At 38.4% G+C, this 21,192-nt stretch overlaps 1 protein-coding gene across 1 annotated transcript in view; it reads right to left on the bottom strand.

Moving 5' to 3' along the window:
- Positions 1–21,192, bottom strand: part of LOC102382846 — a 49,045-nt gene that overhangs the window by 16,190 nt on the left and 11,663 nt on the right. Inside the window, exons 11-22 of the mRNA XM_025210059.1 lie at positions 20,041–20,202; positions 18,291–18,406; positions 17,314–17,354; positions 16,118–16,221; positions 14,200–14,374; positions 10,475–10,576; positions 8,943–9,104; positions 6,588–6,681; positions 3,537–3,681; positions 2,514–2,718; positions 1,369–1,547; positions 517–682 (exon numbers count right to left, since the gene is read on the bottom strand). Coding sequence (XP_025065844.1) covers positions 517–682; positions 1,369–1,547; positions 2,514–2,718; positions 3,537–3,681; positions 6,588–6,681; positions 8,943–9,104; positions 10,475–10,576; positions 14,200–14,374; positions 16,118–16,221; positions 17,314–17,354; positions 18,291–18,406; positions 20,041–20,202 — 1,651 coding nt within the window. The remainder of the gene's footprint in view (positions 1–516; positions 683–1,368; positions 1,548–2,513; positions 2,719–3,536; positions 3,682–6,587; positions 6,682–8,942; positions 9,105–10,474; positions 10,577–14,199; positions 14,375–16,117; positions 16,222–17,313; positions 17,355–18,290; positions 18,407–20,040; positions 20,203–21,192) is intronic.

Below are 21,192 nucleotides of genomic sequence, written 5' to 3'. Positions count from 1 at the left end.
CAGCCATGAACATACAGAGGATATGGGGCTTTTTAGAAGCCTCTGACCCAAACAAAAGAGCACTCAAGTGAAGAAAGTGAGACCAGAAAATGGGCTTAAGTGTTTAACAGTTTTGTGTAAATCTGTGTATGTCTTGTGCTAGCTGAAATAAAGAGTAATTGGTCTTTAAATCTTTATGAAGCTGACATGTCCATCTTCTTCCACTATCACATCTCTGAAGAAGTTAATTGTAATCATAAGGGATTGCCCCAGGAGTGGAGCTCTGAGAGAGCATACTTTACCTTCTGGAAAGTCTAGGGTGGTCAGCCCTGATACAGGGAGGTCTAGGACAACTGGATTGCAATTTCCCTTTCTGCTTAATGATAATAAACAGAGAGCCCTTGCCAAGGAAGTGTACCAGAGGCAAAAGTCAGGGCTGCCAAAGGAAGCTGAGCACACAGGTCTACTGTGACGAGGTTTCAGTTACAAAATAAGACAAAGAATTTGTGAACAGCTATCGACCATTTATTTTCATACCTCTGCTTTGTTCTTTGTCAGTTAAGTATGTAGTCATGTCTTGTACAAGTTTTGGGAAGCTGTTGTCCTTTTGAAAGCTCGATATGATCTCTAGCTCTGAATTATTGGGCTTTGCATCATCTGAGAAGTAATATCCTGTCAAGTAGCTTGGTGCAGTCACTGAAAACTGAAAAACACTGTTAAACTATAGGACTCTCGTATGAACTGGTAAAAGGACTCCAGAGAAATTAAACAGGTGCAATCAGCAAGGATCTCTCAGCTGGAGCAAATCTTTGCAAAGCAAATGAATAAATATACAGTAAACAAAGTTATATATAGCATAGATTCCTTAATGTTGGCTTCACCTGGGCTTCAGCACCTGGCCATGCAGCCCTGCCTTCCTACTTTCTCCTCTTTCTGTCTCTCAACAAGCCCTCCTCTGAGCACCTGGGCAAAGAGAAGGGCAGGTGAAGATGGAATTAATCCCTTATATACTGGGTACCATTTCATGAATTTGCACCCTGTTACTTCATTCCTAAAAAAATATGATTTCAAGCAGCTTAGGAACCATCCCCAGACACCCTTTCTCTTGATTAGAGTTTAAAGGGTGTGCCATGTGTAGATAAGGTATAGTGTCTTTAATGCATTACTCTGGTAGAACTTAGGTCCTGCCCTAGGCTCTTAACTCAGTTTTGCATACATTAAAAGTGACATGCCTAGACTACCCTAGATATTATTTAGCACATATAAGCCACATTAATACCACACCTGGAGATCCTAATTTAGACGAGGCAAATAGGACTGAATGCCAAAGTGCAGCCTGTATTTCAGGCAGATAGAATAACTGTTACAGTTGAAACTCTATATACTTGCCTGTGTGTGTGGTAACATTCGAATTAGTACTGTGCAGCAGGGAATGGCTGGATACTGATCTAATGTTGTTTGTATAAGAGCTGCTGGTCCCTTGCTTGGCATGCCTCCTCTTAGTTTTAGTTGAAATCCTCCTACGTTTAGATTCCCATCATTGTTAAACACACGGATCATAGAGCTTCCTATAAGGCAAAAGAAAACCAAACCAAATCAAACCAACAAAATATGTCTCACTAAAGATTTTATACAGCATGTGCTCTGAATATATGTGTTTGTTGATTTTGCATGTTTCTTACACAACTTAATTTTGCATGTGTTTCTTACACATGTTTCTTAACAACTGAATGGGTGAAGGAGATCAGGGTCCATAGAAAAACTACACGTGCAAAATATAAGTGTACCCCAAATGTATAGAAGTGTGGTTGTTTTTTCACAGAGTTGTGAAAAGGGTAGCCCATACAAGGCTGAGTCTCAAGAGCTCTGTAGGTCCCTGCAATTCCCATTCTCCCAACCTCTCTCCTGTTTCTCCGATCTCCACTCTCTCCCTACTTGCAAACTTCATAAATCTCCAAAATTTTTAGTTCTGTGAATGATAAATACCTAGATTCATTATGGTGGGAATTATGTTCTTTAAATGCTCAAGTCTGAAGACAGCCTGTTCTCACTAAAATGTACTAACAATCAGGCCCAAATAAATGTACATAGAATATATGTTGTTATAAAATTATATGCAAATGACTACTAATGTCTGATTGTGCTACCTTTACTCACTATTAATAGTACCATATCCAAGGTATTACTTCATGTGATTAAAGATGAAAAAATCTGACCCCTTGAATCCAGCATCAAGTAAGACCTGGGCTAGAAGGACAATTATAAATAGTAGTTTAAGTATATTTCCATTTCAAATATTAGTCTCGACTTATTTTCAAAACTTTATAAAAATGTTTGTGTTATTTTACTCTTAAGGTTCTGCCAGCTATGATCCTCATAGTCCTCGAGGGATGCATTTCAACAGCTTACATCCATTATAAATTAAAATGTGTGCCCTAAAACTTAGAAGATACAAATATTGGACAGTATACTAAGCAGAAAAGAGGAGAGAGAAAAAGAAAGGGAGCTACATGACAAATTTGTGTTTCATTTACCTATTATAAGAAGATCTCCAGAATCTATGTCTACTGTATGAACTTGGAAAAAAACACATGCATTGACATCCATGACTTTTGTCTCATCTCCATTTAATATCATTCGGTACTGGAATTTTGGATTTCGAGATGGACTATTAAGAAGTGGAAATGCTGTAATATTAGGCAACTTAGTCAGCCCTGAATTCCTGATTTGCCCAGTTACCTAAAAGGAAAAAGTTAATTTTCAATTTATAATTCTGTTTGTTTGCTTTCTGTACTTCTTGACAAATTCAAAAATAAATGCACAAGAAACAACTTTTGCACTTGAGGATTTGATTTCACCTGTAGAATACTAAAAGGATGCCCCCCAAAACTCACATAATCTTATTGGAAACTGAAGAAAGTAAACTTTAAGATGTATCCCTGTGCCTCTATTTTTCATATGGCTTAAAGTCAAATTGTTGCCCTCAAATATGTATACAACTTACACTTGACTGGTTACTTAGTATGAACATCTGATGGCAGATTTTGGTTCTGCGTTCTTTATTTTGGAAAAGTATTGTGCACTGTGATTCTTTAATGTGGTTACACAGTACCGTTCATGACCAAGACTAGCATGATTTGATTACAATGTGCTCAAGATCAAAAGAAGAAAATAAAAGGTAAAAGGGATGCAAGTTATCTTAGTGAACAAGTACCCTGTTTAAAAAGCCCTTTAAGAAGTACCTTTTAAGGTACTCAAGTAAGTTTAAAACATGATTATTTAAAGGACTATGCAACCAACATTATGAAACAGATAGAGAATTCCATGGCCGTGAAAAGGTTTTCTAGGACAAAATGTCCTCCAAATTTGTCTTCACTATACGGTATTCTACCCCTATCGGCCATTTCAATTTTCTCCATAGATTAAAAATTGCTCCTACTAGCTCTAGGGCTATTTCATATGTGCCTGAATGCAAATACAGCTGAACAAACAATAGGATCTATGGGTATGAATACCCATAGATCAATTTGTGACACCACAGCAGTAGCAAAACTTACCTTTGTTATTGTTGCATTATCAGGGATATAATGGAGGGCATCTACATACAGATCAAATGGATGGTTTACTGAAACAGGATTTGGTAATACTGTAGAGGAATTAAAAGGAACCCAAGGTACACACAGAAAACAAGGCTCTTCAAACCTGACAAATATGAACAAACACAGAACTTTATACTAAAATATTAGTATTAGTAAGTGGCATGTTTACTTCCATTATTTGTTAGACTGTCACCAAGGTTTGTAACATCAAAACTAGAAAGAACAACATAACTAATGACTGAGTGCTGTTGAAGAGCTGTCCATTTCTGCTCCAATCATTGTCAACAGCTGTAAGTTAAAGCCATATGGTAGAATTTTCAAAAGTGTCTAAGAGATTTAGAAGTCCAAGACCTGAATTACTCCAAGAATGGAAATGTGCAATTTTTGGATGAATACAATTTTCACATATTACACTACAGTTCCCTTCACCAACCTGTAAGAGCATCTGAGCTAATATTAAAAAAAAAAAGCATACTAATGAGAAACAGGCACGGTGCAGTTGGCCAAGTATAGAATTGGGAGTCAAAGGGCATTATGTACATGCTTAACTTTAAGCATGCACTTAACTGCTTAGCTAAACTGGTGTAAGGAATCACCACTTCTGGAGATGAAACCTAAACGTAGCTTTCAAACCAGCAGGGAAGACAGTCATAAACTGTCTGCAAGTGTCCTGGTGATCTAGCCTTGCTCCTGCTCTGTCCCTGACCCTGTGCTTCATCTTTATGTCTTGTTCCTGATATCTGGTTTCTTCTCAACTGTGGCTCTCAGCTTCTGACCTTTGAACTATTCCCAACTGGTTCATGACCTGGGCTCTATCTGGCATCTCATCCATGCCCTAACTATAAGTGTTAACTGTCTTTATACCAGTCACTCAAAATCGTGGTTTGGAGCATTACCAGTATTTGCAGGTACTACCTGACAGGGGTTGTGATGTGAACGCTTTTGCTATGGCCCCTATATCAGAAACCTCTCATACAAAGAACACATCATAAAGTCAAAAGCAAAGGTGAGCAGTCAGAAAAACGTTGTATATAAGGTCACCAACTTGAAATGGGGAGTTAGCCCCTCAACTATCTGAACCAGTGGTCTGGCTCTCAGTTTCTCCTCTGCTGAGTATGCATGCCCTACATGGGAGAGATCTGTACGTGTTAAGTGCCCCCTTTTGAACGACAGCTGCTGATGCATCACAGGATACCTGAAGCCTACCAGCCTAAACAGTGGGTGTGTGCTGGCTGACATCACTCCAAAGAGCAGTATCCAGAAGGATAGAACGATTGAGACAAACTGAAGATGTGAAACTGTACCTCCATCCCACAACACACAAATGTCTGAAGTCATGCAGGGGCTTCCTCACCAGCACCCAACTTCTTGACCCAAGAAGACATGACTGCAGATGTGGAACAAGAAGCTGAAAAAAATACCCAACAGGGGAGAACTGGACATTTCAGAAGCTAAGTCCTTACCACCAGGGACTGACAAGCCATGGCAAAGGTGGCAATGTCTCATCTGCCTACATACTGTAGTCAGATGCTCCAATGAACTAAAGAAGTGGGGGTATACCACTTGTTCAACAGCAGAGCTTCATACTATGCAACACCTGCTGTAGTGCCTGCTGCTTGAAGGCACATGTACAATGAAAGACCTCGCAAAGTATAATAAATGAGCACAAGCATGTGTAACAAAATGGTCAAATATGGTGTAGAGACATGAGAAGAAGTAAAATCCCAGATGCCTGAATGACATCAATTTTCTTTAAAGTAAATGGGCATTGAAGACATTCTTCATTTTGCATTATCAAGCTCTTCAGGTGCTAGATTCCCAGTGGAAACGTGAAAGCACACAGTTCAATCAGCTCATAAATACTGAAAGTTCCAAAGATGGATTTTGTTACGGTCCATTTGCTATGATCCAAAATTCATGGAAGTCAATTAGTCTCTCCATTAATGTCAACAGCCTTTAGATCAGGCTTTCAAAGTAGTCATGATCCTTCCTAGGTCCTTTATAACATAATATATAAACCTGCTTCCAGGAATTTCTAGCGCATTCTAAAGCTCCCACCTACTTCCCCCAAAACACTGAAAACTGTGGAGGCTGCCCTGATTCTGAATCATATTAACTGAACTGTGATGGCAGAACGTCAAGACAATGATCCAGATTCTTGGGTGGTTTTCTTTGCTATTTTACTGAAATTGTCTATTTCAGCACATTATTTTATTTTTATGTTACTAATTTTATAATTTAGAGAAACTTCTCCAATATTTTTTCTTGTAACTATCTAAAAAGCACATACACAACACATGCTACTCTCTAGTGACTAATTTCTTTTGTCAGTTATGTCTTTCATTTGGCCAATTTATTTGCAGATTTATGATCCATTGACTTTCAGAGTTTGAAAATTAATGCTAAATCAATACTCTGTATAAATTATGATTTTACTGTAAATCATTTTGCGATACATTGTTTGGTGGAGGCTGTATAAAACTGTATTGTATATAAATGAAAACATTAAGCAAGTTGAAGGCATAAAAATCAGCTAACACCCTAATACAGCAGCTTTGGAGTGAGAAACTGTAGCATTTTTATGTAGCATATGGGAAAACTGCAGCATGGGAGTTTTGAACATTAATACTGCGGCTGTACTAAATCTACTGTGTCAGCCTCTGTCTACAAGCAAACCAGATTGAAAGAAGTAAATTTTCACTGCAGTGCTGAATGCTGAAAACAGAGAACTTGGGTAAAGTTCAGAAGAGACTTATTTAAAAGAGAATAGACATCAATTAAGTGAACCTGGTTAGTAATCACAGGCAAACAGTTTTGCATGTAGAAAGGATTAAGACTGGTTGGTAGCCTGTCCACATTTTGAAACTTTAAATTGTTGTTATAATTAGACTTTAGCTTGATATTAGTTATTCGATAATAAAGACTACAGTTACATCTGGATCCAAGCAATGAATGAGAGAAAAATATTTCTGTTGGCTATAATTTCATTTCATTTAATTTTTGCTTTACCTTTCTCTCTTTACTTGGCTGTTTCTCTGTCTGTGCCTTTCTTTCCATACATCATAAATGGTGAGCTGGATGTTTGAAGAACCCTGGGCAGAATCTGTAGATATGGAATCACTATGATAAATCAACTATATTTACTGGTATATTTAAAAAAATTATGCCATATATTTTATATGGAAGGAAATATACTCAGAAGGTCAAATGCTGCTCAGCTACTATATCATGTAGGCAAATTTAATAGAATATTACATAAAAAAAATCAATAGGGAAAATTAAACACAACTCCTTGCTTTTCCATTTTAAATTGGCTCCCCTTCTCTGGCCACTGAAAGCTGCATAAAAGCCATTCTACAGGCCCTCTATGACAAGAGCCACAGTGCAGCATGACCTGGGATAAAAAGAGTGGTCCATGCATATCTCAGCACATACCCCCACCCTGACAATGGCCTTTATATCCTGCTACATTATTCCTAATCTTAGCAAGACAAACTCCATGGCACAGCTGCAAGTGAAGTTAAATTACAGAAAGCATCAGCACTGCTTTAAAAGTTTAGGAGGCAGTCTGGTGGTGTCTGCCTATCTGGTGTGTTTGTACCAGTCCAACTATGACCCATTTAGGTTTTTTGGTTTATTTTTAATCTTTAGATGCTTTGCCTGTCCCCATCTCCATGCTCTGTTGCTTTCTCCTTCCTTGTATCAGTTCCTCTTTGTACTGTATGCTCCCTGGGGCTACCCTGTCCCCTGCATCTATTGTATCCCTTTCTGGATCCAGAATCTTCTGATGGCCTGCCTGTCACTGAACCCCAGTTATCATGTGATGCCTTTCCCCAATCTTAGTCCCTACACTTGACACCTCCTTTCAATCTGTCCTCACCTCCAGCAAGCCACAATTTAAGCTGTAACTGTAATTACATTTTTTTTTTTTCTTTAACAACCAGTGTGGTGACACTCAGCACAGGAGCCAGAGGCAGGAATTATACATATAGTAGTTGTTACTTACGTCTTCTAAAGTTTCAGAAGTGTCCTAGTTTTAAACACAGCTTTGTCATTTACTTACATAGAGGATTGTGAGAGTGTGTCAAGCCAACATTTTTAAATTTTAGTGCCTCAAGTTAAATATCCCAAGCCGTATTTACATACTTTACGTGGCCTGCTGATCTAGAAGTACTTGGGTTTCCAACTGAAAATAACAGAATCTGTGGGGTATTCAGCACATTTCAAAATAATAGCTTTTCTTTAGGTACCTAACCTGTATATGGAACATTGTTGTTGTCTAACTTCAGATAACTAAGTCTCAGTTTTGACTCTACTCTCTCTGTCTCACCTCTAAATCAGAAGTTATACCATGAAGGAGGATGGATGGTTCTGAGCTGGTATATATTTGATTTACTGGCAGACAAACCTCTTCGAACCTTGTTGACATGACAGCCACTTTCCATTTGAACCAAGTGAAAGAACAGCTATATGCTCATTATTTAACTGATAACTCAGGTAACTAAGATATTACTCTACACACTTAGCAACTAATCTATAAGGCTTTCTGTTTAGAAATCAAGAGTTCTTTTTTCAGTCCAACAAAGACTTGCACCACACTGAACTGGTTTAAAAAAATGGCTCCAAATAGTTAAAAGCTTAACAGGAAAATGTCCTAATGAGAATAGCATACGACTAGAAAATCATTTGGCAAATGCAACCAGCTTAAAAATTAACAGGAGGTAAGAGTGCTTAGTACCTTGTAGAATCAGGTCCTATTTGATGTTCCCTATTGGGTCAAAAGCCTTGATATGAAAGAGCTGAAAAAGTGTAACATTCATACTTTTAAGCAAAATTATTCTGAATGAGGAAAAAATAAGTTGGACCTATTGTTTTAATGCAGAACAAGGATAACTTCAGTAGTGTGCCACCCTGCCTACTTTCAGCATAGATTAAATTACATTTATGGTATACTTCTATTTTAAAAGAAGAATTATAATAATATATTTGTTCAAAAGCATACTGAGCCTGACTCCCCATTGCTTCGCATCTGTGCAGCCATTTACATTTGTGCCAAGTAATTGCAGAGTAAGAAATGAGTGTAAAATGCTTCCAAGTCAAAACTGTCCAGCTGCTTACCCTGCCAGTACCATTTTATATTCACCTTACCCAGGTGTGTGAAGATGCAAGGCAGGTAAGTATCAGAGCAATCATCATCTCAGTGTGCCATTTTACTTATTTACCCCTAAACATCATTGAAGCAATCTTCTAGCAGCTGAAAAGGTTTTAAATGTTTAGACAGCTGATAGCAACATTTGATGCATTACATATTTGAGTAGTTTTTCTCTTCTTGCTACTATGATGACTTTAATTTTTTCAAATTACCTTTTGAGTCATGAACCAAAGAGTAATCCAGAATATTGTAAGCAACTTTCCCAGTATGCAGTGGAACAAGTGCAGAAAACTCTCTTGGTGCCCAAATAGTTCTAGTATTTCTAGTTTCTTGCTGAAAAGCATCCACTTTTTGCCATCCAAGTGTCAACGAGTCTATAAAATGTAGTACACATGCACGCACTTAGTATTAATAACTTTCCAAATTATGTACAGTCTATTAGCCTGTAACATTAAAATTGCTTCTATGCATAATCTGTGTAACAACTTTTTAGGAAAAGTTAAAAAGGCTAAGATGGTTTCTGATTCCCAGCCGATGAGTAGCCTATTCCTTTGAAAGCAGCACTATCAACTGCTACTGGATACCCATGGAATAATGTACAACGCAATTCCCTCCAGCTTTCTGACTTATAAAATAAGAAAGTTCAGGATTACATGTTGAAAATAAGCACAAGGATTGCCCAAATGAAGCAGATGACCTTGCAATATATAAAAGAGTGAGGCCAAAAAGGTTTGATCCTATAAACTTATGCATTTGAGGCTCTGTCTAATGAAGAGTACACTGTGCTGCCTCAAACTAGAAGCAGGGTATCTGTGTCCATGTTGCACTTTGGGTGAGCTAACTAGCACTGCTGGGTGACTGCCCGTTAGCCTGTCCTCATGCTCTTTAGCCCACCCATCACACCACATACATGTAGCTACCCTACTTCCTGTTCAGGAAGCAGCCAGTCAGAAACATGTTTGAGGGTGCTGCTGTTGGGCACCATAATATGACTGTGTAAACACAGCTTAAGTAAATGTAGCTATTATTGGGTACATTGTTTCCACTGTGCTGACAAAAGTATTTGTAGGATTAAATCCCAAGAGATGACAAAAGAAATGCACTAGCCTACTAAACATGTAGTAAATTGCCCAAGGAACTCTGCCTACTAAATTTTAAAATGCCTGACACTTTGGGCCCTGTTGATGTTAATTTAATCATGCAATGGGATATGATGAATTTTATCCTGGATTCCAAAAATCCTGTGTTCTGCCATGCCAGATAAGATCTGCCAGACCCCAGCATGCATTGGCTGGTGAGGAAACATGGGATCAGAGAACTGGATCCTGATCTCCCTGTATGCTTGCACCTTTAAAAGGCAATGTAGGAAGTGCAGCATCGGGGATCGTGCTTCATGCAATGCCTTGTCATCTTGCCAGTGTACTGGGACCCCAAGATCTGGGAGCAGCTCCCCAGTCTCGGGCTCCCTGTGCGCCAGCATGTTCAAAGGGCACGGGGGCAGCCCAGCACTAGAGAGTGGTTCTCCATACACCCTTTAAATTAACATGACACATATGCAAATTCAAGCAAAAATAAATATTAACGTCTTTGTGGCTGGTTTGCCATTTAATTGTGTGATAAACTGCTTGTACATGTGGCATGATACCAGTAATTATGCAATAAATATAATGCCTGTCTGGGGACATTATCTATGTCTTTAACAGTAGCTGCAGTTCTGATAAAACGTGAAAAACAGATTACATACCTTTTCCTTCAGACTTGTAAACTACCTTGAATACCATATAGGGTTTAGCTTCTGTCACATCTACAAACTCAGATGGATCCAGAGAATCAAAGGCAAATGATTCTTAACATAAAAAAGTTAGAAATTATTAGACAAACTTGTTGCTTGTTTCATTGATGATTATACTGAAGTAGTTTAGAAAAGTAAATCAGTCTTCACACTAGTGACCCTAGAGACCCTTACTAACAATCTACGTCCAATTCTTTTACTCCTTTTGCACAGCAGATTCTTTCTAGATGTATTATTCATTTTAATAAAGACCCTGACCTTATTTTTTAGACTCATATTACTATCTAGACTCATATCACTAGACTCACCATTTTTTCCTTAAGCAAAACTCCTTTTGAAGTTAATGACAAACTTAATTGTGACTAGAACTGGCCCTGTAGCATCCTATTCAATGGACTTTCTTCACTCCTTTCCAAAGCCACTTGCAGATTTTCCATTGATTTCAACAGAAAAATTACTTTGCTCCATGTGCCCTGGTAAATGTCTTTTAATCCTTGCGTCTTCAGTTACTCATCCTAGTTACTCATCATTCAGCAACTCATGTAATTACTCATTACTCAATCTGGTGTCCCATGATCGCCTCTTGGAGAAACTGGCCAATTGTCGCCTTGGGTCCTCCACGATCCACTGGCTGGAAAATTGGCTCCGGGGTCGGACCCAGAGGGTAGTAATCAATGGAAGTCACTCATCGTGGTGTCCTGTGACCAGTGGGGTCCCCCAAGGCTCTGTCCTTGGACCCATACTGTTCAACATCTTCATTAATGATGTGGACACTGGAGTCAGAAGCGGACTGGCCAAGTTCGCCGATGACACCAAACTTTGGGGCAAAGCATCCACACCAGAAGACAGGCAGGTTATCCAGGCTGACCTGGACAGGCTCAGCAAGTGGGCGGACGAGAATCTGATGGTGTTCAACGCCGATAAATGCAAGGTTCTCCACCTTGGGGAAAAAAACCCGCAGCATCCTTATAGGCTCGGCAGTGCTATGTTGGCTAGCACTATGGAAGAAAGAGACTTGGGGGTCATCACTGACCACAAGATGAACATGAGCCTGCAGTGCGATGCGGCGGCTAGTAAAGCGACCAAAACGCTGGCTTGCATCCATAGATGCTTCTCAAGCAAATCCCGGGACATCATTCTCCCCCTGTACTCGGCCTTAGCGAGGCTGCAGCTGGAGTACTGTGTCCAGTTTTGGGCTCCACAATTCAAAAAGGATGTGGAGAAGCTTGAGAGAGTCCAGAGAAGAGCCACGCGCATGATCAGAGGTCAGGGAAGCAGACCCTACAATGACAGGCTGAGAGCCCTGGGGCTCTTTAGCCTGGAAAAGCGCAGGCTCAGGGGTGATCTGATGGCCACCTACAAGTTTATCAGGGGTGACCACCAGCATCTGGGGGAACGTTTGTTCACCAGAGCGCCCCAAGGGATGACGAGGTCGAATGGTCACAAACTACTTCAAGATCGTTTCAGGCTGGACATAAGGAAGAACTTCTTTACTGTCCGAGCCCCCAAGGTCTGGAACAGCCTGCCACCGGAGGTGGTTCAAGCGCCTTCATTGAACACCTTCAAGATGAAACTGGATGCTTATCTTGCTGGGATCCTGTGACCCCAGCTGACTTCCTGCCCTTTGGGCAGGGGGCTGGACTCGATGATCTTCCGAGGTCCCTTCCAGCCCTGATGTCTATGAAATCTATGAAATCTATTAAATCATCCAAGATACTCCCATTGCTGGAAACTTAAAAATATTTTTATGTTACACTTTGTTATATAAAGTGATAATATCTATTAATTTGCACTATACTTGCAAAAATAGCTTCTGAGTTCGAATTAAGCCAATCAATTTTATTGAGGCTATTAGTCAATCTCAGCAGTCACGTATTGACTTGTCTAGTATATTAGAAAGTAAAAGAGATCATCTGTTAAATTAATTTAAATACTAATGTAATGTAATGTTTACGTTGTGAACAAGTTGGGAGAATAATCTGTTTTCCCAGTTCAATTAATGTCTGGTTTTCAATGAGGCCTTTCTTCCCTTTGCCCCAAATTCAAAGTCCAAGGCTATGCAATGAGAGAGAGGCTTGCTCCCATTTCAACAAATGAAAACAAAGGGCCAGCAGTTGCTGCATGCAGCTTGAGAGGCCAGTCTGAGACCCGTAGGTAGCACAGTGGGCTAAATGATAGGGCTCCATAGGCCCTATAGGTTTTTGACCCCCTTGCCTTGGTATATATCTGTAACTGAAAACTGTTGTTACATGGAGACTGAATAGAAGCAATGAGAGACGTTTCATACTTAATAAAGGCTTTTCTCTTTTGGTACAGATTGTGGAATTGGGCTGGTTTTATTTGGCCTGTAGCCTCACAAATGAATGTTCCTACTTACAATAGCTAAGCTTTATGAAAATTGGAATTAAATGCTTTAAAAAAAGACTCAGTCCTTTCCCTGAAGCAACCAAAGGCAAGGTGACTCTGTCTTTTGATTAAGGTATATACCAACAGTGGGGGGTTCATAGCTTTAAATACATGATTAGATTAAGAATAAAACTTTCATCCAGAAGCTTTAAAAGCCTATAAAAGGTCTTAGAATAAAAAAAAAGTTTCTTATCTAAGTTAAAGAAATTCTGAAATCAAATACAGTAACATTGTCCTTTACTTGTAAAATCTTGGTCCTGTAAGTAGGAAGATGTTTTAATGTTTTGGACAGCAGCTCTCTCACCTAGTGCACTTGCACATAGTCATTAATTCCCTTTTATTAAAGGGAATTTTTTAATGTAGAGAACAAATTAAGAGACTGAAGTTTAGGAAGAACAAGGGGGAAAAACATCTCCTTAGAAATAGGGTAAATGACCTTAATAGGGGTTAAATATAAGATAAGCACCAAGCCAATCCTGTGCCAAAGTGGAATCATGAACAGAAGCAGACTTTAGGGGAAAAGAAAGGAGAATTTCCTAACGGAAGGAAGAATACAGAGTAAAGTACCACAAAGGAAAGAAAAAAATATTAACGGGAAAACAACAACAACAGAGACTTCCAGGAGGAAAACACAATATTAGAATAGAAGGAAATGCCTTTTAAGAGAGGAGAGGTGAAAGGCAAAAAGGCCTTTGAAAACAAATTAGCCATAAAAATTATGTGAGAAGAGAAGAAAAAGTGGAGTGGGAAAAATATGCATCCGTATTATAATGCCTGATATTGTACAAATATTTAACGTTAAGTATTAGGAAAGAGATATGACCATCATATGTGTCTGATTGAAAAGAAACAGGTGTAGTTGGGATTTCATGCTGTAGGTGAATTCAAGGACCATTCTACCTTACTCTGCTTCACCTCTAGAATAAGGTGAGTGAGTAGCAGCTCCAGCTACAATGGCAACCTAAGATTTTTGGAGGAAGGGTCCTAATTAATCTTCATCCTTCCAGTACATGAAACTTTCTAAAAAAGGACTTCATAAGGTTATAAAAGTTCAATGGAAAGAAGGACCAAAATTACAGCAAGATCCAAAGGAAACTTATTAGGGAGCACCACAAATCACTTTAAATGTTTTCCTTTTATTTATTTTTTTAATCTGCTTCTCATATATGAACATAAACTGTTCATACTTTGATAGAAACCTTTTTTCAGCTAGAATTGTAAAGTAACAAACAGAATGCACGATACAACATGAGATTATGAAAGTTTCATACCATCAAATTGAAAAGCAAATTCAGTGGCTTCATGTTTTTTCGTCAATGTTCCTTTGGTTATCCGTCTAATAGAGGGTTTAGAAAAGCTAGACTTGGAAGGCAGCTTTTCAAGTCCATAAAATATTGAAACTGTTAAGCTCACAGCAAGAGGATCAAACTCTTTCAACCAAGTTTCCTAAAGAGAGATATGACATTAATGAAACAAAAACAACAAATTTCCATCAGGGTCATAAATCCACTGCAAGCACAAAAATGTCAGTTCCAGAACTGGCCTGTATTTTCAGGAAAAGAGCTTAATTTCACCGTTCATATGTAACCCAAATTCTCTTTGATTTTTGTAGCAAGCCAAGATGTACAAGGAAATAAATATTTACTAAAAAAGGAGGAGTATTTTCCCAGGATGTGTGAAAAGCTTGTCCAATGATCATTCCCAGTAAGACTGCTATGAGCCAAATTCTGTTTACAGTTAAGCTTCTACAGTTCTTCTTCAGCATGAAAAGTAAATCTACACACACACACACACACACACACACCCACCCCAATCTAGGCTGCTTGCAGGTGTTAAAAAAACAACAAAACAGAACAAAAAAAACCGCACTTTACTGGAAGCAGCAGCACTTTACTTTGACCTGGCTCTGCAGCATCTGTGTATATTGGGTACTTCAGCGGGGCTCTTTGGTGCTTTTAGCTAAAGCTGATTCAATCAGCTATTAGATAAAAGTGCCAAAAAAGCCTCACTAAAGAGCCCGCTCTTTGCACATGTCGAGTGAGCCAGATCCAAATCCAACTAACGTGCTGCCTCTTCTTGGTATGTGTGGGGCTTGGCATGGAAAGTCACCAAGTTTAAATTAAACCACCTTTTTTTGGTTTTGTTTGGTTATTTAAAAATGTCTGCAAGCAGCCTAAAAGCAGTTTAAAGCAGTTTCCTTGACTTTGAAAGAGAATCCTTCACCCAAGAGTTTGACCATAAATATTTCCGGTCTGGTATTTCAGATCCAAGGAAATAGGAAAAACGTTACTTTAAAAAGCAAACAAGGTATAGTTCCCATTCTGTGGGTTGATGCAGTGATTTCTTAAACCATTACAATACAGTACTTACTCAGTGTATCCATTTTTCTAATTTAATTTATGAAATAAACAGCTTCAAACTAAGTGACCTCCTGAGGTCCCTTCCAACCCTAATTTTCTATGATTCTATGATTCTAAAGAGGGAGTTTCATTCATTGTCAGTGAACTCAAAAACAGTAAGTAAATGTTAACTTTTGTTGTGGTGAAAAAACAAACTTTATTGACCAGAGAGAGAAATACTGACAGAAGCGAAGCAAATATATAGTATGTACCAAAGTTAACGAGACAAATCCCATTTGGCCTGACACACAAGATTTGGTCCAATCTTTTTTTTTTGTTTTAACTACATGTACTCTGAAAATCTTCACAGAAATATTTGGAAATCTTTTTATAATTGTAATACGCTTAAATATTGTAAGTTTTTCCTTAGTAGCTAAAAGAAAGCGGCACTCAGAGCCAGAAAAAAGCATTAATTCACTCCAGTGAGGTGAAATAATAGATTTAAATTAATTGTCTCCAGTTAGTCAGGATGTATTTATTTGTATATGCAACTCACTGGATAATAAATGTTCAGGAACTCAGTTTTAATAACTTCTGAAGAGATAAACCACAGAAATGTACCAAGTCTCTACATGATAATTTTACAGCCAATCATAATCCAAGATTTCATGCATATAATAATAGTTAATGCTGGAGTGCTCTGTAGCTCGTAGTTTATTTAGGTCTTTGATCAGTGAAATAAAAAATCTTGATGACAAGCAGTCTCAACAAGAATGCACTAACTTTATTTTGGGAATTAAAGATTAGCATCCTGTCAAAACATACAAGATAAAATAAAATTACCACTTACAGTGTGTGTTATCTCAACCTGAGGTACTGGTAAAACTAACTTCAATAAAACATCCTTCACACCAACAGGCAAAATTTCCCTGAAGCCATGAAAAACTTTTCCAGCTATCAAAACAAATGATACCAAAGGTAATTAGCCAATAGAAGTTTTAAATAGTTCTACCCTTGATTATAAATTAAATTATTCACAGCCTTCATTTGGCTTAAGAGCCTAAACATATTACTCTTTACCTATGAAGTTAAAGAACATATTTTCTTACTCTAAGTAAAATCACAAAGGTTTAATTTCAAATACTGCAGCACATCAACTATACATGAAACAACGTCTGTAAGTCTCGGATATTGAAAGGGAAACTACTACACCGGGAACTGGATTCTAGCTGCATGGTAAGATGCTTAGATTTTTACAAAACTTCCATGAATTCCATAAACATACCAGTCAACTCTTCTCAAGCAAAGGTTTTGGTTAGACTTTTCATTGATTTTTAATGGTTGCTGGATAAAGCCGTTAATGAAGGCCCCTCTGTAGGTATCAAAAGAAAGAACATGGCCTGGTCTACTTAACTGCTTGATTCTATAAAATCTTACTCATGTGAGTAGCCCTTATTTAATAGAGCTACTCATGTAAAGGTTCAGAGAACCTGCCTTTTAGACAGAAAAAAAATGGTCTTGGAAAAGCTAAGAGGAAAAATTATACTGTAGGTTCAGGCATTTTTAAACATGCCCCTACAGAAATCCAATGTCTTACAAAGAATGCTCATTACAGCACATCCACTGACCTAAATACCTTTCTATGCATCTCCCAATGCAGCAATTAATCCGCCACTCCTGAATTTCTCTGTGCTAGCTTCACATTTTAGAAATAACTTTTCACAGCTGCTACCAGGACTACTACATAGCTGCTAGGAAAGCTGAGGTCAGAGGAAAATCTTGCTCTCTCTTCTATACAAGCAGACCTCCAAGCCACTAGCCAGACCCATCCTAGATGGGGGACTTGGTCATAAGGCATTTTCTTTTGATATTTCTGGATATAGCAGCAGCCGCCTTACGTACGTTTTAGAAATAAGCTGAGCTTTTAATTACAGCTTAAATCTTTCCTCTGACACAAGGTATTAGATATAAAAGGACATTAACACTAACAGGTATATTCTCCTCTCGATGCTCCTAAATAATCAGCATCAACATGAAGTTACATACCTTTCACTGAGCTGTGCCTGGGAGACAGATCAGCAAATGGCCTGCACAGGCAAACAAAGCCAATTAGCATTTCTCATAATTCAATTCCATATTTTCAATGCATATAGCAGTATGCAGCAGTCGGAGCAAGAGCAAAATTCTCACGTTAACTACTTTTGCTCATTAAAGTATTTTGTGGCCCGTTACAAAAAAGGAACCAGACAGCTCAACTATACATCTATCTTAAAAATGATTCCACGTACTGTAGAGAAGACAGACATAGTTTTCAGCCATAAAATATTAATTATAAATGAAAGATTCAGAATTGCCCTCCCTCATTTGTGAGTCAAATGAACCACAGACTTTCAAAAAGCCAATATTTTATATGAGGAAAATCTAGTGGGTGGAGAAAGTGGGAAGGAGTAACACAGTAGTAGATAGAAACATAACATTTCCCCTTCCTCCAAACTATGTGAACATGCCCAGGTAAATCTGAGAATGTCATTTTAGCACAGTGCCTGAAGCCAACACTCTCAAGAATACAATACTATGATTGACACATATTGTGATAAGCAGGGAGGAACAACATGAAAACCTGAAAGTCTCACCAATGCAATGAGCCTGCAGGGCAAAGGGCATTTCTGACTGCTTAATAACATATCTGTAAAAGGTATCTCTACATTTATGTTTTATCTTTCTTCCAGTAAGTCAACCATACTCCAAGTAAAATATGGAAGATAGTTCTTTCACTTCTTGCTCCCTCATTAAACCATGCCTTGTGACCACAAATCTCTAGTTGAGGAAGTTTCATAGGGTTCGCTTTGAAGGCTATCACTTTGAAGGCACTTGCTTAAATATCTGGCTGAACTGGGGCCCAGCAAAACAGTTTACAAAGTGTTCAACACTAAAAAAAAAAATATTTCAAGACAATCTCCAATTCCAGTCTCATATTTTCAATCCAATCATGCTTTTCCTTCTAACCAAAGTAGGTTCTTTACCTTTGATTCATCCTGCTAAGCCCAGGGATGTCAGATGGTAAACCACCTTGCTGTAGGTGAATCCAGGCTATTTGAATATCAGCTGTTAGAAGCTGACAACTATGAAACAAAAACACCTGAAAAAAATGAGAGCGCATGCAATTCTCATTAGTGTGCATGAAACAAACCTGTTAATGTTTTTACAGATTCTAATGTTTCATGACTGGAAATAAAGGCTTTTTCTTAAAAAAATATTCCAAGTGAAATATTGCGCATTATACTCCCTGCAATTATATTATTGTGCATTGTACTCCCTGCAATAGTGCCTGGATGCCACCTCTTTGCTAGCTAAACAATGAGGATAAAAACTTGAACAATAATTACTCAGCTTTTGTTTGTCAATAAAAACTAAACAATTCCAGTTTACTCTAGTAATTGTTTTCCATTTTAGTAGGGTTGGAATGTTTTTGTAGCTGTAATAATCTAGGAAATACACAAGAGGCAAGGATTTTTTGGTGGTATTTTTTTTTGGATCATTGTTCAGTTGGGTAGAAGTTTTTGACATTTTTATATTGCAGAAAAACAGTTAATTATATACAAGCCAAACATTTGAATTTTGCTTTAAAAAAGGCCCATTCTTATTTACACTAAAGCCTTTTTACACTGTTCAAGCAGTGCCTCGAAACAGCTGCTAATATAATATGGCTGCAGTGTGACTTAACCACACGCATATGTGCTTTACTGAACAGCAATGGATTTAATCAGATGCCTAAGCACTTTCAATCAGGGCTTAGCAAGCAATGTTTTGGTATGAGCACTGATACTAATCAATATTGAACAGAGTATGTTCTCCATACTCTGTGTCAGCAGTACTGATATTAACTGGGAATTCAGCACCTGGATTTGAGGGAAGTACAAAGAATCCCCTGGCTTGGACTTCCCAACAGATCGAACTAAGTGATTATTCACCTCTGTTTGGCACTGGCAAGGCCACATCTGGAGTACTGTGTCCACTTTTGGACACCCCACTACAGGAAGGATGTGGACAAACTGGAGGAAGTCCAGCAGAGAACAATGAAAGTGATTAGGTGCTTGGAGCACATAACTTGTGAGGAGAGGATGAGGGAACTAAGCTTATTTAGTCTGGAGAAGAGAAGACTGTGGGGGGACTTACTAGTGGCTTTCAACTACCTGAAAGGTAGTTATAAAGAGAATGGAGCTGGACTGATCTCAGTGGTGACAGATGACAGAACAAGGAGCAATGGGGAAGTTTAAGTTAGATATTAGGAAGAACTTTCTCACTAGGAGGGTAGTAAAGCACTGGAACAGGCTACCCAAAGAGGTTGTGAAATCTCCATCCTTGGAGGTTTATAAAGACCTGGCCAGACAAAATCTTGGCTGGGATGATATAGCTGGGGATGGTCCTGCTTTGAGAAGGTGGTTGGACCTCCTGAAGCCCCTTCTAATCCTAATTTTCTATGATTCTACATCTCAGGCAAAATTTGGCTCTCAGGTTCTTAAGCATCCACACTGAAGCCAATGAGGTTGTGTGGGTGACACAGGACAATATTTTGTCCTTTATTGCCGGAAAACTAAAAAAGAACAAATAAAAACGTGTGTTACAATAAAAGTGAATATCATGGATTTCCCCCCTTTGATAGACACAAGCATTACTGAAAAAAAAAAAATTATCCTTTACACAGACATCTTCTATGACCACTTTTATCATTGCGGACAGCTGAATGGTAATATGCAGCATTGATGTACATACCTCTCTCATGGCTGGATAATCATCAGCAGCCATCAGGGAATCCTTTAACAACATAAGGATCGAGAGACAGAAATTCTCCATCACCTTTCGATTCCAGTCTTGCATATATAATTGATCCCAAATCAACAACACTACAGGAAAATCCACTGCACTCACAAAGCCCTGCACAAAATTATGAAATCTACTGTATTAAATGTGCTAAGCAGACAGTTTTATTTAGTCATAAACAGCACCAAACCTTGATGTTTCAACTCAAACAAGTTTCAGATTATTCTAAGGGGCTACAGACACCCCCCCCCCCCACAAGTGTTACTGAAACAGCCCTTTCCTTGTAGTTTTTGTCTGAGTTGATCCTCGGCTTTTGTAAGTGAGCATGACAGTGGGACTGTATTTACAGTAGTTGAATACCTCCTCCTGTAGTTGTAATATCAAATAATACAATTGATAATAAGACATAACCTCTCTCCTTTATAGTCTTACTAGTGGCAGGAAAATGTTAACTCAATGCAATATTCCTGTTGACAACTGTTGAGTCAGATACAATACATGACTAGCTTTTTCAGTATAGAAGTAAAAGTAAGAATTGCATAGCTGAAAGTCAGTCACAACTTGAAGCTGTACTGAAACAAGTGTGTTTATATTGGTGGTGAAACAAGCAAGAAAGGAGGCATAATTTAAAAAAAAGCATCCTATCCTTTCTGTTCCAACATGATTTTAAAGACTGCAGTAAAACAGTTAAAAGGAAGAAAGAAATCTAAGGAAAACATCATTTTAATAGTTCTTTATTTTATGTTATTTTTTTCCTATGAAAGATGCTTTAATGTAATAAATTATCATATTTTGGCTTTGTAAAATCAGAAAAACTGGGAACATGATTCTTCTTTCACTGAAAACCATTTAATTTCCATTTGCTTCAATAGTTACTCCTGATTGATTGAATGAATCTCGTCTCTTTTTATGACCAGGTTACGAAACGCCTGGACACAGGAGGAGGGGTGGATGTCGTATACTTAGACTTCAGGAAGGCCTTCGATACGGTATCCCACCCCATACTGGTGAACAAGTTAAGAGGCTGTGACTTGGATGACTACACAGTCCGGTGGGTGGCGAATTGGCTGGAGGGTCGCACCCAGAGAGTCATGGTGGATGGGT

This window comes from Alligator sinensis, unplaced genomic scaffold, assembly GCF_000455745.1.
Source record: "Alligator sinensis unplaced genomic scaffold, ASM45574v1 scaffold118_1, whole genome shotgun sequence".
NCBI classification, from domain to species: Eukaryota; Metazoa; Chordata; order Crocodylia; family Alligatoridae; genus Alligator; species Alligator sinensis.
This window is presented reverse-complemented; position numbering and strand designations above follow the sequence as displayed.